This window comes from Suncus etruscus, chromosome 9, assembly GCF_024139225.1.
Source record: "Suncus etruscus isolate mSunEtr1 chromosome 9, mSunEtr1.pri.cur, whole genome shotgun sequence".
Lineage (NCBI taxonomy): Eukaryota > Metazoa > Chordata > Mammalia > Eulipotyphla > Soricidae > Suncus > Suncus etruscus.
This window is the reverse complement of record NC_064856.1, coordinates 59,293,784-59,318,264: the sequence shown is the minus strand read 5'-3', so window position 1 is coordinate 59,318,264 and position 24,481 is coordinate 59,293,784. Positions and strand designations below refer to the sequence as shown.

The window sequence follows — 24,481 nt, the reverse complement described above, 5'->3', positions numbered from 1 at the left end:
TGAGCAGTAGAATACTTGTCTTGCAAGTGTAAGGTCCTCAGTGTGAACCCTGGCATAGCCAAAATCAAACAAACAAAAGTCAATATTTTGGGCCCGGAGAGATAGCACAGCAGCATTTGCCTTGCAAGCAGCCGATCCAGGACTAAAGGTGGTTGGTTCGAATCCCAGTGTCCCATATGGTCCCCACGCCTGCCAGGAGCTATTTCTGAGCAGACAGCCAGAAGTAAACCCTGAGCAATGCTGGGTATGGCCCAAAAAACCAAAAAAAAAAAAAAAAAAAAAAAAAAAGTCAATGTTTCATACTCTACCAAATTTGCCTTTTGCATTTTGTACTTATATACATTTAGTATTTAGTATGCATATACATACTTAATAGATATGTAACTACATTTTGTAATGTGGTAGGAATGGAGATAAATAGTATTAGTCAGGAACCACAAAATATATTAAGACAATTAAGGTAAGCTCAGAGTGACTTTTAATATGCCAATCATGTTAATAAAACACAAGTCAAACAGACAAGTGCAAACATAAACCAAAATAGAAAAACAAACAATAGACAAGTTCTATTTTTTATTTTTAAAAATGTGTTAGCCAGTAGTATTAGTCAAATGGCTATCACAGATAATAATGTATTTTGGAAAACCTTGGAATAGTCAGAAGTCATTCTGGCATTTCAAACAGCTATGTACAGTATCAAGATTAGTTTATATACAGATAATGAAGAGAAACATTTAAAAACAAACTAATAATACAATCAAGTAGAAAACGGGAGAGGTGAGAAAACATTTTAAAATGTCAGGGAAGAGCATTATCAGGAAAAAAATTACAAAACCAGTAATATTTACTACATTAATAATACAGCGTTCCAAAGAGGATCAGGGGAAAGGTGCATTTATATTCAATGCACTAGCTTCAAAGTTCAAGGAGGAATAAAGGCAAATAGCTGCTTTCACCCAGAGCAGCTATATATTTCACATAATTGTTTTTAAAAGAAAGCCTATTAACAATGATTGTTTAATGCTACAAGTTTACAGCAAAGAAAAAACTAAAATAGCAGCAAATTCACAAGGCAAAACTTCCACAGAATTATCATTCCATGGTTCACGCAATGCCTACAAAGTGCTCCCAGTTGGATATACAAGTGTAAATCACAATTAAAAAAAAGAAAAAAGAAACATAAGATTGACACACAAGTACACTGAAGGCTGAATAGTAATGAGTCCCTTGCATTTCCCCTTTTCAAAGGAGAGTATGTCTGTAATAAAGCCCTTGAGTCCTTTTACAGGTCACTGCAAGGAAAGATACCTTTTATTACAATGCAACAGCAAACTATAAGCAGCACACCACCACAGTGGTTAACCTTGGAAAGGTTGATGTAACATCCAACAGTAACTGATATCCTATAGAAGACAGGTAAGACTAGATGAAAGCCTGATATAAGCAATGGTTCGAAGTACAGCTTTCAACTGTAATTCAAAAATGAAAGTCCTAAAAGGTGTTTCAGTAAAAACTACTGACACCGACTGAGAAAGTAATCGCAAGCTGGATTCTAGCAGGGATTTCAACCTAGCTTCTTCTTGTCACAGTTTTGGGAAAGTGGGAAATGAGGAGTTCAGTATATGGTAAGGCTGACAGAGCGGTTCATTTTCTTTCCAATAAGTCGAGATGTCCTATTACTCTGGGTGGTAGACCTAGTGGCCATCCGATCAGTGAAGAGTGCTCTTTCCTCAGCTGCAGCTTTTGCCATCTGGGCTTTCTTGAGTTCTCTAAAAACAGAAAAATAGGACATTAAAATTTTCACCCATTCAATTAATCCTAGAAGTGATCCCCAGAAGTCAAACACAAACTATCTATGTAAAATTGGCTTCCCGTGCAATTGTTATTTTTTATAGTTTTTTATTGTTATTTATCTTGAATAATTGAATCCAATTATTCAGGCTTACTCCTGGCTCTGTGCTTAAGTGCAAGGATAAAGACTAGATGAGTTAAAAAAAAAAGAAAGAAAAAAAAAAACCTAGGTGAGTTATATGCAAGGTACCCACTGCACTCTCTCCAGCCTTGCAATTAATTAGTAGTCTAAAAGTAAACTTCAGCTTCTGCCAATAAATATCTAAAATAATTCCTAAATTACTTTAAAGCTATAAAAATTTTTATAAAATAAACTAAGCCCATAATTTCAAAGTTTAAAAACAATGGACATTTATATAATCCTGTTTCATAGCCAAATCATTACAAAAATATAGTCTTTGATTATTCCCTTTATTTATTTTGGATTTTCAGCCACACCCAGTGAAGCTCCGGGGTTAATCCTGGCTATACGCTCAGAAATCGCTCCTGGAATGGGGGACCGGTCATATGGGATGTTGGGGATTGAACTCGGGTCCATCCTGGATCAGCTGCATGCAAGGCAAATGCCCTACCACTGTGCTAACACTCTGGCCCTCCCTCTAATTTTTTTTATTTTTATTTATTTATTTTTAATTTTATTTTTCTTTATTTTTCCAATTGTCTGAAATTTCTATAACCTTGCCCTGGAGGAAACAGGGCAAGGCCTCAAACCATTCCATTTTGTTTTTGCAAGCGCTGTAGGAATGCGCAGGGTCACTCCAGACCCAGGCACGCTGGAGACTTGCAGCCCTTTAATTTTTTAACAGATCAGCACTCATCTATCAAAAGGGACTGGAGAGATAATAGAATGGGTTAGGAACTTGCACTGCATGCAGCTGACTTAGGTTTGATCCTCAGCACCTCATCTGGTCGCCAAAGTCCTACCTGGAGGTAAGCCCTGTGTTCTGAGCTAAGATTAAGTACAGTCATGTATGACCCGTTTGGAGGTCCCCTGATCCCCAACACACATACCACACCACACACACATATAGTGTTCTCCTCAAAATAGGGAAACAATAAGAATTTATGGGTCAAATATGAGTATATAAATAATATAAAGAGGAGCCAGAGCAGTGGCACAGGCTGTAGGGCGTTTGCCTTGTACAGACTAACCTAAGACAAACCATGGTTCAATACCCCAGCATCCCATATGGTCCCCAAGCCAGGGGCGATTTCTGAGTGCATAGCCAGGAGTAAACCCTGAAGTACCCCTGAGGGTCACCAGGTGTGGCCCAAAAAATAAAAACAAACAAAAATTAATAATAATAATATAAAGAGTCCTCAAATTTTTGCTCTTGTATAACAAGTCAAAACTATATTCTTTTTTTTTTTTTGTCTTTGTTTCTGGGTCACACTCAGCAGCGCTCAGGGGACCATATGGGATGCCGGGATTCGAACTGTCCTTCTACATGCAAAGTAAACGCCCTACATCCATGCTATCTCTCCGGCCCCAAAACTATATCCTTAAAAAAACAAAAACACACCTCTATTCTTTACCAAAAGAAAACCTAAATCAATTTTTCATTAAGATTTGAGGCCGCGGGGCCAGAGAGATAGCATGGAGGTAAGGCATTTACCTTTCATGCAGAGGGTCATCGGTTTGAATCCCAGCGTCCCATATGGTCCCCCATGCCTGCCTGGAGCAATTCCTGAGCACGGAGCCAGGAAAAACCCAAGCCCTGCTGGGTGTGACCCAAAAACCACCAAAAAAAAAAAAAAAAGATTTGAGGCCGGACAGTATAGCAGATAAAGACTTTCTCTGCATGTAGCCGAACTAGTTTGATTCCTATAGTATCTTTTTTTTTATTTTTTTTGGTTTTTGGGCCACACCCAGTAACGCTCAGGGGTTACTCCTGGCTATGTGCTCAGAAGTTGCTCCTGGCTTGGGGGACCATATGGGACACCGGGGGATCGAACCTCGGTCCATCCAAGGCTAGCGCAGGCAAGGCAGGCACCTTACCTTTAGTGCCACCGCCCGGCCCCTATCCCTATAGTATCTTATGGTCCTCAAGCACTGCCAGGAGTAATTACTGTGTGTCATGTCAAGAATAACCCAAGGATAGCCAGGTGTTGCCCCCCTCCAAAAAAATGTTGAGGATAAGGACTGAGAGATAGTACAGTATAGCATTTGCTTTGATCATAAGCTGATCTGGTTTTAAGTCCCATATAGTGTCCCCATCTCTTAAAAGTCTGCCCAGGAATGATCCCTGAGCAGGGCCTGAAGAATACTGACAGATGTGTGCCTCTCCACCCCCACCAAAAACTTGAGGATAAATGCTAAAAACAGAAGTTCTCACTTACTTCTGCAAAAGTGAATTTTTAAATTTTTCAGCATTCAATTCTATACGTAATTGTTCTGCACTCTTTCTGGAAGCAGATAACAATACTGAATGCTTTACTAATGCCACTGCTGAAGGTCTTCTTTCTGGATCTGGATGAATCATAACCTTAAAAAGACATTAAGATAAGCACATGAAATCTAATAAAATATTAAACCATTTTGATAAAGTGCTTCCTATAGAAAATGCTTACTTTTAGCAACTCCGTAAATTCTTGGGAAAGCACTTGCGGAACCCGAGGTAATCGACCCTGTCTGATCTCATGCCATTGATCTCCATTTCTAGGAAGAGGTTCAGCACCAGCAGCACATACCACCGTGAGGGCCAGGGCAAAAATATCTGCTTTGGGTAGATGAGTATAAATCTGTTAAAAAAAAAAAAAGAAAAGGAATGAATCAAAATAAAGATTACACCTTTATAAAAAAATAGAATTATAGAAAATGTTCGATGAGGGGCCAGAGAAATAGTGGAGGGGGTTATAGTGCTCGCCTTGCATATGACTGATGCCAGGTGACTATGTGATGACAAGGTTCAAGTTTGAGTTGGATGCATGCAAGTCAAACACTTTTTTTTGGACCAAACCTGGTCGGGGGGACCATATGGGATGCTGGGATTCGAACCAACGACCTTCTGCATGAAAAGCAAACGCCTTACCTCCATGCCATACTATTACTTTCTCCCCCAGTTTCATGGTTTTTTTTTTTGTTTTTTCTTTGGGGCCATACCTAGCAACACTCAGGGATTACTCCTGGCTCTGCACTTGAGAATTATTCCTGGTGGTGCTCAGGGGACCATATGGTCGTCCTCCCCCCACCCCCGAGCCTGCAGGGGGCAATTTCTGAGCATAGAACCAGGAGTATAGCCCCTGAGCGCAGCGAGTGTGACCCAAAAACAACAACAACAAAAAAAGTGTTTGGGGCCGGAGCAGTGGCACAAGTGATAAGGCATCTGCCTTGCACACACTAGCCTAGGATGAGCTGTGGTTCAATCCTCCAGGTCCCCCAAGCCAGGAACAATTTCTGAATGCATAGCCAGGAGTAACCCGAGCGTCACCGGGTTTGGTCCAAAAAAATGACTTGCACACACCCAACTCAAATTTGAACCTTGTCATCACATACAGTCATCAAAGCATCACCAGGAGTGATTACTGAGCACAAGAACCAAGCTGTAATAAGTCCAGAACACTGCATGGACTTATTTAAAATAATAAAAAATAATATTAAGATAATAAAACCAGACAACAGAAAAATAATTTAATTTTAACAAAAAACTTAAAATATTAGAGGCCAGAGCAGGTAGGGCATTTGCCTTGCATGCAGCTGACCTGGGTTCGATATGGTCCCCCAAGCATGACAGGAGTAACCCAAATACTGCCAGGTGTGGCCCAAAAACAAATGAACAAAAAAAACTGTTTTTAAAAAAAATGTTTTTAATAGATTTTACTGTTTCTACTAATTTTTACTTTTTCCAGCTGACAGTTTCTATTTTGTATTACTATTACTAACTTAAAATTTTAATACAACTATTTTATTTTATTTTATTTTATTTTTTTTGGTTTTTGGGCCACACCCGGTGACGCTCAGGGGTTACTCCTGGCTATGCGCTCAGAAGTCGCTCCTGGCTTGGGGGACCATATGGGACGCCGGGGGATCGAACCGCGGTCCATCCGAGGCTAGCGCAGTCAAGGCAGGCACCTTACCTTTAGCGCCACCGCCTGGCCCCACAACTATTTTATTTTGGGGGGGGGGGGGGGTCACACCCGGAAGTGCTCAGGGGTTTCTCCTGGCTCTGTGCTCAGAAATCGCAAATCGCTCCTGGCAGGCATGGGAGACCATATGGGATGCCGGGATTCAAACCACCCTTGGTCCTGCGTCCACTAACAAGGCAAATGCCCTACCACTGTGCTATCTCTCCAGCCCTTAATACAACTATTTTTATACTCTTATTAATTGGTATTACAAGGTTAAACATTTTATTTGCGGGGGGGATTTTGGTATTTTGGGTCACACCCGGTGATGATGAAGGGTTAACTCTTGGCTCTGCACTCTGAAATCACTACTGGCAGGCTTGGGGACCATATGGGATGCCGGGAAATAAACCAGGGTCTGTCCTAGACTGGTTGTGTGCAAAGCAAATGCCCAACCATTGTGCTATCACTCAGGTCCCCCAAAGTAAATATTTTAAAAGCACTGTAAAAGGAAAAACTTTACCTCCTGCAAAACTTCATTTGCAAGAAAACGGCTATCACCCTCTTCAACCTGAGGACTGGAGATCCTTGTTACATGCCCAAGATCACCTAAAATAATTTTAAAAAACAGTGGAGTTAAAAACAAAAGTCTTTCTCAATTTTTTTAGTCCTTCTCAATTTTAAGGAAATAATCTGGTTCTTTTTTTCTTACCTATTTTAAATACAACTTTATTAGATGCCCAGTCATCTTCATCACCTTCTTCAGAAGCAGCATTTGGGATTGAGGTTCGAGATATAAAAATATTACCTGTCAAATAGTTATTAATGTAAGTCATACTAGAACGAATAATATAATCAAAGTTCACACAGAATAACCCAGAAGCTTTTAAAAATATAGATAATTCTTGGACCAGAGAGATAGTATGGAGGTAGGGCTTTTGCCTTGCATGCAGAAGGACAGTGGTTCAAATCCCGGCATCCCATACGATCCCCCTAGCCTGCCAGGAGCGATTTCTGAGCGTGGAGCCAGGAGGAACCCCTGAGCACTGCCAGGTGTGACCCCAAAACAAAACAAAACAAACAAAAAAAAAATCTTTAAAAAAAGAAGTGATAAATAGCAAAGTAGATGTATAGTGGGAAATTTAGAAAAAAGGAGGTCATTGTATATGTAAGATGAAAATTAAACTTTTACTAAAGAGCAGGGTTGAAGAAATAGCTCAAAGGGCCACATGTAATCAAGAGCCCATATTTAAAGTTACAGACATAGTACAGTAGGTAGGATGCTTGTCTTGCACACAGCTAACCCAGGTTTGATCCCCGGTACCCCATACAGTACCTAGAGAACTGCCAGGAATAATCTTTGAGAGGAGAGCCCGGAGTAAATCCTAACCATAACTGGATATGGTCTAAAAATAAGCCATATTTAATAATAATAGTAATTTATATATATATATATATATATATATATTTTTTTTTTTTTTTGGTTTTTGGGTCACACCCGGCAGCGCTCTGGGGTTACTCCTGGCTCTATGCTCAGAAATCGCTCCTGGCAGGCTTGGGGGACCATATGGGATGCCGGGATTCGAACCACCAACCTGCATGCAAGGCAAACATCTTACCTCTATGCTATCTCTCTGGCCCCAATAAATTTAATAATTTAAATTTTAAAAAAGCAACAAAGAGAACCACAGAAACAGCTCATAGTATGAAAACATGCCTTGTATGCTGGAGGCCTGAATTTTTGATCCCCAGTACTGCATGAGCATTAGGAGCAACAAGTATAGAATTGAGCAGCATCCTCAAATTCACCAGGTGTGGCCCAAAAGTGGAACTGGCTAGGGAAATGATTCAAAGAGCTAGAACACATTTTGCATATAGCAGGTTCTATCCAAAGTCACATAATCCTCTGGGCACTGTGCTAGGAGTAGGCCTAGAGAACATCTCACACATTCACAAAAATAAAACTCAAAGCTGGAAATATGGCTCAGTGGTAAAATGCCTGACAAGATGGTAGGCCAGTGAATAAACTAAGCTCAAGTTAAAAACAATCAACTTAGTGGGACTGAAGTGATCATATAGTAGGTAGGACATTTGCCTTGCACATGACCAACATGGGTTTGATCCCCAACACCACATTGAGTGATCCTTGAGCACAGAGCCAGGAGTAACCTCTGAGCAATGCTGGATATGACCCCCCCCCAAAAAAAAGAAAAATCAAATAAAAGGATTTTGAGACCAAGGATATGGTTTAGTAGTACAATACTTGCTGTGTATATGTGAATGGGGGAGGGACCTGTGTTTGCAGAGATCAAATTAATTAAGGCTAACCCATTCAATTGTCCTATGTTTGTTTTTTTGGGGGGGAGGATTTGGAGTAACCTCTGAGTACCGTTCAGGTGTGGTCTAAAACCAAACAAAAAACAACTAAATCCATCATTAAAATAATACATATGTTTATTTTTTAGTCATTTAAGATTTCTTTTATATACTAGAAATATACCATTATATTTGTACTTTAATTTTCAAAACAGTCACCGCTCAGGATTTTAGTAATTGGTACCTTGAAGCAGCCTCAGCATTTATTTACAATTATGCTTCCATAGTTTGGTCATGTATCACTTCTAAGAGGCTCTTTGAACAAAGGTCCTAGGTCTCTTCCATCAAAGACCTGCTATAAAAGTGCTATTCCCAGAAAAAAATCTTTTCAAGCTCCTAAGATTCTCAGGGGGCCGGGAGATAACACAGCAGTAGGGTCTTGCATGCGGTCAACCTGAGAGGAAACCCAGTTCGACTCCGGCATCCCATGTGGTCCCCCAGTTTGCCAGGGGCAATTTCTGAGTGCAGAGCCAGGAGTGACCTGTGTGCAACTGGGTGTGGCCCAAGAACCAATCAATCAATCAATCAATCAAGTTTACAACAATTTAAAAAATAAAAAGATTAAAAAACAAATAAATAGGGGCCGGGCGGTGGCGCTAAAGGTAAGGTGCCTGCCTTGCCTGCGCTAACCTTGGACGGACCGCGGTTCGATCCCCCGGTGTCCCATATGGTCCCCCAAGCCAGGAGCAACTTCTGAGCACATAGCCAGGAGTAACCCCTGAGCGTTACTGGGTGTGGCCCAAAAACCAAAAAATAAAAAAATAAATAAATAAATAATAAATAAATAAATAAATAAAAAGATTATCAGGATAAATTTTGGGGGAGTAACAAGGAGAGGTAATTGGAAAAGTCAAAATATTAGTAGGGGCCGGAAAGATAGCATGGAGATAAGGCGTTTGTTTGCCTTGCATGCAGAAGGAAGGTGGTTCAAATCCTGGCATCCCATATGGTCCCCCTGAGCGTTACCCAAAAACAAACAACAAAAAATAATAATAATAATACTAGTAAGTGGATTCAGGCCAGCAGTGGCAAGTAGGGCTTATTTTTGCCTTGCACATAACTGACCCAGATTTTATCCCTGGGATCCTTATGGATAAAATAAGCACCACCAGGTGTAACTCCTTAGTGCAGAGCCAGGAAAAACCCTTAAGCATTGTCCAGTATGGCCAAAAGTAACCAAAAAATTTGAAATAAATGTAATGATAATAGTAAGAAAATCAAAGGGTTATTTGCGGGGGGAGCTTGGGTCACACCCAGTGGTGCTCAGGGATCACTCCTGGCTCTGCACTCAGAAAACACCTCTGGCAGACATGGGGGGGGACCATATGGGATGCTGGGATTTGAACTACCTTCCATCCCGAATTGGCTGCATGCAAGGCAAACGCCCTACTGCTGTGCTATCTCTCCGGTCCTATACTTTTTTTTTTAACTTTATTGATTGACTGACTGGTTTCTGGACCACACCCAGCTCCACTCTGGGGTTACTCCTGGCTAGGTGCTCAGAAATTGCCTCTGGCAGGCTGGGGGAGCATATGGGATGCTGGGAATCGAATGGGGTTGGCTACATGCAAGACAAATGCCCTACCGCAGCCCAGGTATTTTAAAACAATAAAAAAACTTAGTAAATAATCTCAGAGGAGATGCCAAATCAGTGAAACTCCCATGTACACCAGTCTTAAGGTTGAAACTCTGGGGCCTTCTCAGAGTAGGGAGGAATATGCCACTCCCTGTACTGCCAGAAATCCCAGCAGCCACACCCATATCCCAAAGCCTTTATCATATCATCTGCCTAGCTTCAAAACTAATTTTGGAAGAGATGCCAAGCCAATAAAATTCTCAGGTACCCTAGACTTTGGCTGAATTCTATCTGGGGCCTCCTCAGGAGGGGGGAAGTTGAGATCCCTCCAGTTCTACAGATCATGGAGCTCCTGGAGTGCAAGGCAGCATATGTGACAGAGCTATACATCCAAGTTCCACAGCAACTGTATTATAACTTTGTAAACCATGTTTTTTTTGTTTGTTTGTTTGTTTTTGGGCCACACCCGTTTGAAGCTCAGGGGTTACTCCTGGCTATAAGCTCAGAAATCACCCCTGGCTTGGGGGGACCATATGGAACACCGGGGGATCAAACCGCGGTCCATCCGCTTGCAAGGCAGACACCTAACCTGTAGCGCCACCTTCCGGCCCCTGTAAACCATGTTTTAAAAAAGTTAGGAAAGGGAAAAAATAGTAATGTATTTCTCATGAAAATGAGAAATTTGGGCCCGCAGAGATAGCACAGCAGCGTTTGCCTTGCATGCAGCTGATCCAGGACCAAAGGTGGTTGATTCGAATCCCGGTGTCCCATATGGTCCCCTGTGCCTGCCAGGAGCTATTTCTGAGCAGACAGCTAGGAGTAACCCGAGCACCGCCGGTGTGACCCAAAAACCAAATAAATAAATAAATAAATAAATAAATAAATAAATAAATAAATAAATAAATAAATAAAAGGAAAAAAAGAAAATGAGAAATTTATTCTTCCTAAACCTAAATAATACATGTCAGAGAATCTGTAAATACTTACTAGGTTTTATATCCATATGAACCAAAGACATTGAATGAATATACTTCAAGCCCCGGGCAACTTGTGAAAGGAGATCCTTCAAATCAGCTTCTGAAAAGTAGCTCATTCTCCTGTAGTTTTCATTTACAGCATCAGCTAAACTTCCACCTAACAAACATAGGAAAAATTTACATCATTTGATAGACGCTAGATTCTTCAATTCTTTGACAGGTAATCTATTCACAAGTACAAAATATAACAAAATTTGTCACATATGCCCAAACAACCTAACTTGATTTTCTTTCCCAGAATATACATACCATCAGTTATAAATGACTCATTACCAATATACAAAGACTTCCTTTCTTTTCTTAAGTCTCTACATAATTTCATATTGTAATGTATTATAATAGTGATGGGCCAATATCTAACTACACTCTTAAGGAACCATGCAATGCCAAGGATCAAACCTGCTACTATATAATATGATTTAAGAAACTGTACACTGATCATTTCAAATATATTTAAGGAATTTCTTAGAAACAAACTGTTGATCAAAGACTACATTCACAAATACACAAATACATGCACACTATGTGCATGTAAAACTTTTATTACATATAAAATGTTTCTGTAGTAGGGGGCCGGGCGGTGGCGCAAGAGGTAAGGTGCCTGCCTTGCCTGCGCTAGTCTTGGACAGACCGCGGTTCGATCCCCCGGTGTCCCATATGGTCCCCCAAGCCAGGAGCAACTTCTGAGCGCATAGCCAGGAGTAACCCCTGAGCGCCAACGGGTGTGGCCCAAAAACCAAAAAAAAAAAAAAATGTTTCTGTAGCTGAGAGGGTAATTTCTGTTCATTCTTTCATGCAAGAATTTAGGATTAATAATCATATTGTCAGTGCCAAGATTAGACGGCCTCTGAAAATTCAAATAATAATTCGCTGATTCACGGGGGGGGGGGGGGGGATAGTTTAGGGCCAGAGTGGTGGCGCAGAGTGGCAAGGCATCTGCCTTGCTGGTGCTAGGTTAGGCGGACCAAGGTTCAAACCCCCACCACCACCGTATCCCATATGGGCCCCCAACCCAAGAGCGATTTCTGACCAAATAGCCAGGAGTAGCCTGAGTGTCACCGGGTGTGGCTCAAAAAACAAACAAGGGGCCCGGAGAGATAGCACAGTGGTGTTTGCCTTGCAAGCAGCCGATCCAGGACCAAAGGTGGTTGGTTCGAATCCCGGTGTCCCATATGGTCCCCCGTTGCCTGCCAGGAGCTCTTTCTGAGCAGACAGCCAGGAGTAACCCCTGAGCACTGCCAGGTGTGACCCAAAAACCAAAAAAAAAAAAAAGAATAGTTCAGGGGCTAGAGTAAAATAAGTCAGAAAGAGAAGGACATAGAATGATCACACCCAACTATGATCCCGGCATTCCATGTAGTCCTCCGAGCCTGCCAGGAGCAATTTCTGAGCATAGAGCCAGGAATAAACCCTGAGCGTGCCGGGTGTGTCCCAAAAACCAAAATAAATAAATAAATAATAAAAAAGTAAAATGTCACAGAGGCAGATTGAGGGACAAGAGGGAAACTCTGGGAACACTGGTAAAGAGATGGAACATTGTACTACTGAAATTCAATCATGAATAACTTTGTATATCAGTGATTCAATAAAAAAATATAATTTTGGGGGCTGGAGAGATAGCGTGGAGGTAAGGCGTTTGCCTTTCATGCAGAAGAATGGTGGTTCGAATTCCGACATCCCATATGGTCCCTTGTGCCTGCCAGGGACGATTTCTGAGCACAGAGCCAGGAGTAACCCCTGAGCGCTGCCGGGTGTGACCCAAAAACCAAAAAAAGAAAAGAAAAAAAATATATATATATATAATTTCAAAAACAAATTAAGTCAAATACACCTGAATATTTTAGAATAAAATATGTTCTCCAGGGGCCGGGCGGTGGCGCTGGAGGTAAGGTGCCTGCCTTGCCTGCGCTAGCCTAGGACGGACCGCGGTTCGATCCCCCGGCGTCCCATATGGTCCCCCAAGAAGCCAGGAGCAACTTCTGAGCGCATAGCCAGGAGTAACCCCTGAGCGTCACAGGGTGTGGCCCAAAAACCAAAAAAAAAAAAAAAAAAAATATGTTCTCCATATTTTTACTAGTTTTGTTTTTTTTGAAAGGGAGACCCACATCCAGAGGTACTCAGGAAATGATATGCAGTACCAAGGATTAAAATCAAGTTTGTGGCCACAGCTGACTTATCTGTTTGTGGCAAGTACATTCTGCAGAAAAAAAAAAGGGGCTTTAAAAGCAAGTAAGCTTTGGGGCTAGCGACAGCAGGTACAACATTTGACTTGCTCCAAGCAGACTACTTGGGTTCAGTCCCTGGCATCCTATATGGTCATTTGAGTCCACCAGAAGTGATTCCTGAGTACAGAGTTAAAAGTAAGCAAGTCCTGAGCACTTCTGGGTGTGATACAAAAACAACACCTGGGGCCGGGCGGTGGCGCTGGAGGTAAGGTGCCTCCTGCCTTGCTGCTAGCCTAGGACGGACAGCGGTTCGATCCCCCCGTGTCCCATATGGTCCCCCAAGCCAGGAGCAACTTCTGAGCGCATAGCCAGGAGTAACCCCTGAGCGTCACAGGGTGTGGCCCAAAAACCAAAAAAAAAAAAAAACAACACCTACCACCCCCCAAAAAAGGTAAGTAAGCCTATCAGGCAGGTGGTTTCTTCAAGTCCAATATGAAAGAAATAATGCAGAGGCTTTTATAGTGGTTTTTGCACCTATAGTAGGATTGACTTTCTGTCACACTGTTGATATGCAGAGATACTTTAGAAATTTAAAATGCAAATGACTGAGATAACAAGGAAATAATGTGATTAGTAAAGAAACTGATCCACTTTATCTGTGTTACTCCACTATCAGTAAATCAACATGTACAAATGATCACAGAAGTGAAGAGAGGAATGTGGAAAAGAGAAGCAAAAGATAACAACAACAAAAGAGCATACAAGGTTTCAGATGGTTTTACTTTCAAGGCTAGAGACCAACCAGTGGGAAGGGCACTTGCCTTGCAAGAAGCCAGAATGGGTTAGATCCATGTAGCTCATATAGTATCGATCCCCTCAGTACCACAAGGAGTTAACCCTGAACACAGTCAGGAGTAAACCTTGAGCACCAAAGAATGTGCCCTTGCCCAAAAAAGTCTTACTCTCTTTCAACTATCCATAGGAGTAACACAGAAGAGGTAACCCTGTTTCACAAAGATCACTTTATCAAACATCTAATTATTAATGTTTTTTAGGATTTCTATTTTTTAAATATTTCTATCGCTCAAAAAATTTAATAATAAATTGTTTTCCAAGACTGTTTTATAACTGCTAACTTTATAAAATGTATTTGTAGGAGCCACAGCAATTGCATATTGGTAAGGCATCTGCCTTGCATGGGGTCAACGTAGGACAAACCTAGGTTCGATCCCCAGCAATCCCTTATGACCACCCAAGCCTGCCAGGAGCGATTTCTGAGTGCAGAGCCAGGAATAACTCGAGTAATGCCAGGTATGGCTCCCAAAGAACATAAAAACATATTTGCGGGCCCGGAGAGATAGCACAGCGGCGTTTGCCTTGAAAGCAGTCGATCCAGGACCAAAGGTGGTTGGTTCGAATCCCAGTGTCCCATATAGTCCCTCGTGCCTGCCCGGAGCTATTTCTGAGCAGACAGCCAGGAATAACCCCTGAGCACCACCAGGTGTGGCCCAAAAAACAAAAACAAACAAACAAACAAACAAAAACATATTTGCACATTTGTTTTGGTTTCTGAACCCAGTAATGCTCAGGAGTAACTTTGGACCCAGAGACACTCAAGGGATACTCCTGGCTCTGTGCTCCAAAATAGCTCCTGGCAGGCTTGGGGAATCATATGGGATGCCAGAATTGAAACAAGGTCTGTCCAAGGTTGGCTGTGTGCATGGCAAATGCCTTACCACTGTATTATCACTTCAGCCCCCTACTCAGGAGTAATTCTACTTCTGACTGCTCAAAAAATTATATGGGATACTGGAGATCAAATCTGAGTCAGCCTGTGTAAAACAAATACAAATACCCTACTATCACTCCAGTCCTCATATTTGCATTTTTAAAAGGGTATTCAGACAATCCACTAATGCCAAAGAGTTTTCTCAAAATCATCAAATTCAGGGGTCTCAAACTCAATTTACCTGGGGGCCGCAGGAGGCAAAGTCGGGGTGATCCTTGAGTGCAAAGTCAGTAGTAAGCCTTGAACATTGGGGTGTGTGACCCAAACAACTAAAACAAAACAAAACAAAAAAGATTCCTCTGGGCCCGAAGAGATAGCACAGCGGTGTTTGCCTTGCAAGCAGCCAATCCAGGACCAAAGGTGGTTGGTTCGAATCTCGGTGTCCCAAATGGTCCCCCGTGCCTGCTAGGAGCTATTTCTGAGCGGGCAGCCAGGAGTAACCCCTGAGCACAGCCGGGTGTGACCCAAAAACCAAAAAAAAAAAAAAGAAAGAAAAAAGAAAAAAGATTCCTCTAGGGCAGGGCGACAAAATGTAGCACAGAGGGCTGCAAACGGCCTGCGGGCCGCGAGTTTGAGACCCCTGATCTAATTATACAATCATGTCTTTTCAAGTTGCCACAAATTTGTGATCCTAGAAATGCTACAGAAGTACTGTTAAGATATCTTGAGATGGAGGCATAGTACAGTGGATAGGGCGCTTGTCTTACAAGCAGCCAACCTGCCCAAAAAATCTTCACATCTCCTTCCAAATGTTAAGTCCTAAATTACTTGTTTTCACTGAATATAACAAGAATTAGACAAATAATAATAGCTCTTTATATGTAATGGACTTTTATAAGGATCAAAAGTAAAACTAAGAATCTGGTAGAGATCTATTTCATTTTTCAATTTTATTTGGGCTGGGATAGGGTTGGGATACACACAGCAATCCTCAGGGGCTACTACTGACTCTAAGGTCTGGGATCACTCCTAGTAGTACTCAGGAGACCCTGTATGATGCAAGGAAGCAAAACAGGGCCTGCTTAATGAAAGGCAAGTGCCTTAACCTGTATACTATCTTTACAGTCCCATTTGTTGCTTTTATCTACAGTGCTAAGGGCTCATTCTTGTTAGTGCTAGGATGACCATAAGCAGTGGGAGTTGGCTCCATGCAAGGCAAGTACCTTAACTCCTGTACTAACTCTCTGGCTCTTTGGAAAAGACTTAATAAAAAAGGAAAGACCCAACTAGGTAGTGTTCTTCAATCTTTATATACTTGTAGACCAGCAGCTATCCCACAAACCTGTGCAGATGACAATTATAACCAAGGTAATAGTCCAATGTTTTTGTTTTTGTTTTTTGGGTCACACCCAGCAGCGCTCAGTACTCCTGGCTCTATGCTCAGAAATCACTGACAGGCTCTGGGGATCATATGGGATGCAGGGATTTGAATCACCGTCCTTCTGCATGCCCTGCCTCCATGCTATCCCTCCGGCCCTACGTAGTTTTGAGAAAAAGTAGAATCAGAGAACTGAGTGTAAATTTAATAAGAAAGTTTCAATTGATTATAGTGGTAAAATTAGGTTTTACAGCAAGATGGAAAAGCAAGATTACTGAATGGTTAATATTTGTATCAATGAAGAATGAAGTGAATTTACCAAAAACAAACAAACAAGGGGCTAGAGTGGTGGCACCAGTGGTAAGGCGTTTGCCTTTCGTGCGCTAGCCTAAGATAGTTCAATCCCCTGGCGTCCCACATGGTCCCCCAAACCAGGAGCAATTTCTGAGCGCATAGCCAGGGGTAACCCCTGAGCTTCAATGGGTGTGGCCCCAAAAGAAATTTAAAAAATTTTTGTAACATCCAGATAAAACTGTCAGTGTTACTTTTGTTTAAAATTCATGATACTTGGGGCTGGCGAGGTGGCACTAGAGGTAAGGTGTCTGCCTTGCAAGCGCTAGCCAAGGATCAGAACCACGGCGGTTCAATCCCCCCCGGCATCCCATACAGTCCCCCCAAGCCAGTGGCAATTTCTGAGCGCTTAGCCAGGAGTAGCCCCTTAGCATCAAACGGGTGTGGCCCAAAAAAACAAAAACAAAAAAAATTTATGATACTTTTGGATTTTTTTAGTTTACAAGAGATATTTACCTCCATGCTATCTCTCCGGCCCCAATGTTCATTTTCTTAAATTAACAAGTTTACAAAGGGAACCATTATGTTACTCACCATTACAATATTCATTCTGTATGAGCATATGATCATCTTCTGCCCATGCAGAGAAATATCGAACCACATGAGAATGTTGTCCAAGCACTGCATGAGCATATACTTCTCTCAAAGCATTCTGCCTAGGAGAAAAATAAGAATTCAAAGAAAGGTAAATTTTCAAAAAATAATAAATTGCTTAAAAGTTTTTTGAAGGGGGGGCACTGGTGATGGGAATGTTGCACTGTTTATGACTGAAACCCAATTAAAAACATGCTTGTAATCATGGTGCTTAAAGATTTATTAAAAAATAAAAATATATGGGCCCGGAGAGATAGCACAGCGGCGTTTGCCTTGCAAGCAGCTGATCCAGGACCAAAGGTGGTTGGTTCGAATCCCGGTGTCCCATATGGTCCCCTGTGCCTGCCAGGAGCGATTTCTGAGCATAGAGCCAGGAGTAACCCCTGAGCACCGCCGGGTGTGACCCAAAAACCAAAAAAAATAAATAAATAAAAATATAAAAGTTTTTTAAAGAGCCAGGAAGATAACACAATCCCTACCCTAGCATCTCTGAGTCCTGCCAGGAGTAAGCCATGAGCACAGTGGATGTGATCCAAAAAACAAAAAAGCTTTTTCAAAACAGAAAGCATGCGGCTAAAACCATAGTACAATGGAGATGGTGTTTGCCCTGCCATGTGGCTGATCAGGATTCGATCCCCAGTACCATATACAGTCCCTGAGCACTACCAGGAATGATCTTTCAGCACAGCCTGGTGGCCCACCCCAAAACTAAACAAAGCAAAAAAAAAAAAAAAGGAGCCTGAAGGGACCAGAGTGATAGTGGGTAGGGCATTTACCTTGCACACCGCTGACCGAAATCAAATTTTCCCGCATCCCATATGGTCCCCTGACCCTACCAGGAGTATTTTCTGAGTGCAGAGGCAGAAGTAAAGCCCAGCACCGCAGGGTGTGGCAACAAAAACAAAAACAAAAGGAGACTGAAGTACCCTTTGGAAGCAAGAGACTCAGGCAGGATCAATCCCCACCTAAACATGATCCCCAGATCATTGGATGTGACCCCAATATATAAAAACATCTTTAACAAAAGGGGCCAGAATGATAGTTAAGTGGATAAGAAGCCTGCCATGCATGCAAACCAACTCAGGTTTGATCCTGGATACCCCATTTTGATCCCCCTACCCATCACCACAGGAGCGTAGAGTAAGAATTAACACAAAGGGCCGGAGAGATAGCAAGGAGGTAAGGCGTTTGCTGTGCACACAGAAGGTTGGTGATTCGAATCCCTGCATCCCATATGGTCTCCCGAGCCTGCCAGGGGCGATTTCTGAGTGTAAAGCCAGGAGTAAACCCTGAGCGCTGTCAGGTGTGACCCAAAAAAATACCAAAAAATAAAAAATAAAAAAAATAACACTTAAGCATCAGCCTGTGTAGCCCCCAAACAAAACAAAATTAACACACAAAAACCTTTTTGGCCTTCCTTATGCAAATAATGACACATCAGGGCCGGAGAGATAGGAGGTACTGCGTTTGCCTTGCATGTAGAAGGAAGGTGGTTCGAATCCCGACATCCCATGGTCCCCTGAGCCTACCAGGGGTGATTTCTGAGCATTGAGCCAGGAGTGACCCGAGTGCTGCCGGGTGTGACCAAAAAAAAACAAAAACAAAAACAAAAATGAACCATCAGAGAAATAAAGAAAACAATTCACTTCATCACAATTGTGCCTCAGAAAATCAAGCTTAACCAGAGGTAAAATAAAAGAGGACACTAGGAAATGGAAATACACCTCCTGCTCATGGACTAGGGAGGATTAACTTCCATCAAAATGGCAATATTCCCCACAAAGCACTATAAAATTCAATGCAATCCCTAAAAGGGTATCAAGGACATTTTTTCAAATAGATACTTATAAATAAATAAAAACTGGGGCCAGAGTGACAGCACAGCAAGTGGACATTTGGTTCAATCCCCAGCATCCAGCATCCGTAAGATCCTGAGCCTGCCTGGGGTAATTTCTAAGTGAAGAGCCAGAAGCAACCGGAGTGCTGCTAAGGGTGGCCCAAAAACAAGCAAACAAACAAAAATTAGAATTATGTAAAAATCAAGCAATTCTCTACTCTTGGGAATACTTTCAGGGTCCAAAAACAATGCAGAAAAGACATTTGCACTCCTATATTCATTCACAATAGCCAAACTCTGGGAACCAAAGTGCTCAAGAAAAGATGACTAGATAGGGGCCAGAGTGGTGGCGGAGGGCGTAAGGCATTGCCTTCTGTGCTAGCCTAGGGCGAACCATGGTTTGATTCCCTGGCATCCCATAAGGTCCCCCAAGCCAGGAGAAACCCAAGCGAAGCGTCACCGGGTATGGCCCTCCCCCAAAAGATGATTAGATAAAAAAAATGTACATATGGAATATTAAGCAACCACTAGAAAATCATGAAACTGACTGATATCTATATGGATAGATCTAGAGTATCACGCTGAGCAAAATTGAATCAGGAGGTCCCAGAGAATGATTTCACTCATCTATGGAACATAAAGGAACATATTAGGAGATGTAGTAGTGACCAAAGACAATGGACACAAAGAGCTGGAGAATTGGTCCTTAGGAGGAAGCTTACCACGAGGAGTGGGGGGAAAAGGTGAGGGAAGGGACCACTAACAATGATATGAAAGAAGTGGTCACTCTGGGAGAAGACTCAGTTCTGAAGGAGGTAAAGTGATATGCATGATCCCCTATTACTAAGAGTACTGTAAAACCACAATGCCTCAAAGGAAAAAAATAAAATGAGAAAGTGCCCGCTAGAGTCATCAGGGAATTGGAGGGAAACTAGGGATTGGTGGAGGAGAGAAATGTATACTAGTGAAAATACTTTTGCTTTAACACTGTACTCCTAAAACTCAAACATGAATAACTTTGAAATTCATAGAAGTCAATAAACTAATTTTTAAATAAAAAGAACAAATAAAATCAAAAGTTTTTCCCCCCACCCCAAAATCAAAAGTTGTATTTAATACATACTCATCAACAGAGCCCGCCAATGGCTTTTTGGAACGCTTAATGGCATAAACGCATCCATCCAACCTCTTCACACACTTGAATACAGAACCAAATTCTCCAGAACCAATTTTCTCCAGCTCATAAAATTCTGTTGTATATCGTGACTTCATATTACTTTCAGTAATTGTAATTCTCTGTAATAAGAAGCATATACATATGTACAATACAAAAATTAAAAAATGATGTTCATTATGGTATGTGAAACTTTTGAATCAGGTGTTGGGGCTGGATAGATAATACAACATTTAAGGAACTTGCTTTGTACAAATGTCAGGCTTGGGTTACAAGATCAGCACCCCAGATGGTCCCCTGAACCTGGCCAAGAGTGATCCTTGAGCACAGAGCCATGTGTAAGCCGTGGCCACTGCCAGGACCTCCTGGCAAATGGACCTCCCCGCAAGTAACGAAAGTCAAGCATTAACACTTATATAACATATTATTTATATGATAACTTGTTAAACAGTACAAAATAAAATTTCAAAAATATTTACTTTAGCAGGTCTTGTTTCATCTTCAAACTCATAATCACTGGCTTCCATGTCCTCACCATAGGAACTGAAAAATAAGTATTTTCCATAAATATATAAGTATTATATCATCTAGATATATATTAAGTATGCAATAACGTTGGGTCGGAGAGATAGCATGGCGGTAAGATGTTTGTTTGACTTGCAAGCAGGACAGTGGTTCGAATCCTGGCATCCCATATGGTCCCCAGAGCCTGCTCAGGAGCACTGAGCCAGGAGGAACCTCTGAGCGCTGCCGAGTGTGACCCAAAAACAAAAAAAAAAAAGTGTGCAATAAAGTGCAATTTTAAGGAATAAACAACATTTAATTATTTTTTTAATCTTAAGATACAGCTCCGGGCCAGAGAAATAGCACAGAGGTAGAGCATTGGGCATTTGCCTTGCACGCGGACAATCTGGAACAGACCTGGGTTTGATTACCAGCATCCCATGTAGTCCAAGCCTACTAGGCTAGGCACAATTTCTGAGCCCACAGAGCCAGGAGTAACCCCTAAGCGCCACCTGGTGTGGCTCAAAAACCAACAACAACAAAAGATATAGCTCCTCAGAAGAAAATGCTTTTTCTGATAATAAATATAATCGAACACAACAAATCCACAAGACAAAAGATTTCTTCTTCTGTTTTGTTTTTTTTTTTTTTGGTTTTTGGTTTTGGGCCACACCCGGCTGTGCTCAGGGGTTACTCCTGGCTATCTGCTCAGAAATAGCTCCTGACAGGCACAGGGGACCATATGGGACACCAGGATTTGAACCAACCACCTTAAGTTCTGCATCTCAGCTGCTTGCAAGGCAAAGACGCTGTGCTATATCTCCGGCCCCAAGACAAAAGATTTCTAAATTATCTCTGCCTGCCTTATACTTGACACCTGATGTCCTACAAAGCTACCTAAACTTCTCACCCCACCACTCCTTTCCCAAGATTATTTCCCCCACAGTGATTGCTATTAATAATAAAAAAAAATTTATCAGGACATAAGCTTTCCTAATCATTTAGATGAAACTAGGTTTGATAACTATACCAAACCAATTTTGTATGGTTAAAAAAAAAAACAGAACACCAAATAACTACTTACTCATTCCAATATGTTCTCTTTCTTCTACGACACAGCCCTGAGGAATGAAGTAACAGAGAATCTGGAGTAAAAGGATTAACGTTCACTTGAGGAGTCTGTCGTGCGTCAAATTCCCTTTTTCCTGATTTTCCCGTGTCCATGAAGAGAGAACCACCTCGAAGTTTAACAGAACTGGAATCAATTCCACGGGCTTTGGAGAGCAAACTCTAGAAAAGGAAAATTAAAAATATTTAAGACCCAAGACACACAGCTAGATAAATATAGCTGTCTCAACCTACAGTTAAATTAGCATTTCGCATGGGTAAAGATGAGGATCAGAGAAACACTTATTCGGCACTTTAAGCAAAATACACTTGGTTAACTTTGAAGTCTGAGCTGAAAACATGAAAACCTTCCTTTTCTAAAAAGAAAAAAAATCACTACAACACTAGGTCTCTAACTCAACAAACAATTAATGCAGGCTAAGCTTAAGTTTATTCCCGTGGTTGGTTAGAAATCAGTGAACTCTAGAATCCATCTAAAAATAGAGGTAAAGAGAGAGCCATATAGAAGCTCTCCACCCTTCCAACTCTTATCTATACAGGGCTCAGAAAAGCACCTCCGAAGGAAGGACTCCGCCCCACACTCCAAAGGGATCCTTCAGACCTTAGGCAAGTCTGCTAAGACAGAAACCACAACAACAAAAATCCCCCACAAAGGGCAAGCCACAGATCTTCCTTGAAGGCTCGCAGGGCCCTAAGGAAAGCCGCTCAGTTGAAAGGGTGCGTTTTCCATATTAATCTTATCAGTGAGATTTGCCTCTATTTACTGAAGCGTCTGGGGGTCACTTCTAAGGCTCCACAAGTGGTAATCTGCATTCTCACTACAGCCGCCAAATACCTACTTTTGTAAGATAATCATCAACCCTTGGAAAAGCACCAAAGTGGGGGGGGGGGCGGGCGGCTGGGGGCCACAACAGCCGAAGCGGGGTATTTAGGAAGTGGGGGGAATGCTCCCTCCTAATCAGGTTCCAGCCGGCCAAAGTGGCCCAGGGCATGCGAACGCTTTCCCCAGTGCACAGCTTTGACTCGGGAGATGGTTTTTCAAAACACGATTGCGAGCTATTTCCGAGGACCTGAGACTGTCAAAGCTGGGGGGGGGGCAGGGGGGGCGGGTGAACCCGCCGCAGCCCACGTTGCAGCGCAGTCTCGGCCCTGAGCTCCAACTCTGCTCCCCGGAGTCAGCCACAGGACACCCCGAGCTTATTAAAGTCAACTCAGCTCGGGGGGGGGGGAACTGTTCACCGCCCCAACTTTAGGCGCGATGGCCGCGGAGGAGCGTCAGGTCAGGTGGGCCGGGCCCGGGAGCCCCTCCGGGCGCCTCGTCCTCCACAACCCGGGCGGCCGTTAGTTAAGTCGTCGGGGGTGGAGGGAGGAACACCTGGCCCGGCGGCACCCCAAAAAATGCTGTAGTTTACAAGCTGCAAGCGAGGCCCATTGTTCAGGTTACATAACCGTCAGGACCACGTCCTGGACTGCGCCCCGAAAAGAAACAACAAACAAAAGCGGGCTGCCAATTTTGGCAGCGGTGCGTGCGTGCGGGCCGTTAAGCAACCGAACCCCCGCTTCTCTTGCGGCCGGCACGCGCTCCGTTCTTCACTTCACCTTCGGGGTGTGCGGCGTGTCGAAGAGGCGCAGCTTGCGGAAGGTCTTGTGCGGCGGCGTGGCCGGCTGCTCGGGCAGCAGCGGGGTGCGGGGCGGCGGGGCGGCCGCGACGTCGGGGCTGCTGCTGCGGCCGCCGCGCACGGGCGACAGGGCGCTGGCCGCGAAGTAGGCGGCGGCGGCGGGCGACTTGACGGGCGACGACGAGCCGAAGCCCTCCTCCTCCCACGAGTCGCCCTCGGCGCCCGCCGCGCCGCAGCCCACGCCCGCGCAGGCCGCGTCGCCGTCGCCGTCCGGGTCCGGGTCCGGGTCGGCGTGGCCGGCGCCGCGCAGCACCGAGTCCTCGTCGTCGCCCTCGTCCTCCTCCTCCAGGCCCCCGGGGCCGGGGCGAAGGCAGCGGCGGCGGCGGCCGGGCCCGGGCTCGGCGGGGCTGCGCGCCGAGGGCAGCGGCGAGTCGGGCTCCTGGAAGGCCGAGTCCTCGCCCGTGCTGTGGCCGCTGCCCTCTTCCTCCTCCTCCTCCTCCTCGTCGTCCTCCTCGTCGCAGTCGCTGCAGGGCGAGAAGATGAGCTTCTGCCGCAAGCCGCCGCCGCCGCTGCCGTTGCAGGCGGGCCCGGAGCGGCGGCGGCGGCGGGGCGGCGGCGGCTGCTGGCGGCTCAGGAAGCTCATGGCGGCCAGGGACGGCGGCGCTCCCGCGGGCTCCGGGAGGAAGAAGCCCGCCGAGGCCACAGCGCCGGGGGCGGGGCTGCCACGTGCGGCGGCGCGGCTCCGGGACAGCTCACTCCGCTCGGGGACGCGGCGGCCACGGCGCGAACTCAGCCTCCGTCCGTCCTCCCGTCCGTCCGTCCGTGCAGTCCCGGGACGCCGAGGCCAGCGGCGGTGGAGCGGCGGCGGAGGTGGGGTTTGCCTCCTCCGGGCCCGGCGAGCTCGGCTGGGCCAGTGGCTGCTTCGGGCTCCGCGGCTTCCCGCGACCGTTACCCACGTGACCGCCCGGCCCACCAATCCCCGCCCAGCCTGGGGTTTGAAAAAACTGCAGGGCGCGACGTCGCTCGCGGGGGGGCGGGGCCGGCGACGCGATTTTGGCGCCAATTCGCCGGCCCCGCCCTCTCTCCCTCGCTGCTTA

At 44.0% G+C, this 24,481-nt stretch overlaps 1 protein-coding gene and 1 non-coding gene across 2 annotated transcripts; both read right to left on the bottom strand.

The window, feature by feature from the left end:
* Positions 1–461: 461 nt before the first annotated feature.
* WEE1 (WEE1 G2 checkpoint kinase) lies at positions 462–24,027 on the bottom strand. Its single transcript, XM_049781013.1, has 11 exons — positions 23,365–24,027; positions 21,722–21,927; positions 20,613–20,676; positions 20,083–20,255; positions 17,063–17,184; positions 10,856–11,002; positions 6,629–6,724; positions 6,440–6,525; positions 4,423–4,593; positions 4,192–4,337; positions 462–1,769 (listed from the first exon to the last, which is right to left on the bottom strand). Exons 1-11 carry the CDS (start codon positions 24,025–24,027, stop codon positions 1,616–1,618), a joined length of 2,028 nt encoding a protein of 675 aa, XP_049636970.1. The 3' UTR covers positions 462–1,615.
* On the bottom strand, positions 2,507–2,638 carry LOC126019267 (small nucleolar RNA SNORA9). The gene has a single exon (XR_007498999.1). It is a non-coding gene; the product is annotated as a small nucleolar RNA SNORA9 (small nucleolar RNA).
* Positions 24,028–24,481: the final 454 nt, after the last annotated feature.

What these genes read in the sequence shown, in the direction of transcription:
- WEE1 (XM_049781013.1), bottom strand. Translation starts at nt 24,027, where the DNA reads ATGAGCTTCCTGAGCCGCCAGCAGCCGCCGCCGCCCCGCCGCCGCCGC. An exon ending in ATGAAACAAGACCTGCTAAA is followed by an intron (nt 20,256 to 20,612) that starts GTAAATATTTTT and finishes TTCTTATTACAG; the next exon opens with AGAATTACAATTACTGAAAG. An exon ending in TAAAGTTGTATTTAAAATAG is followed by an intron (nt 6,526 to 6,628) that starts GTAAGAAAAAAA and finishes AAATTATTTTAG; the next exon opens with GTGATCTTGGGCATGTAACA.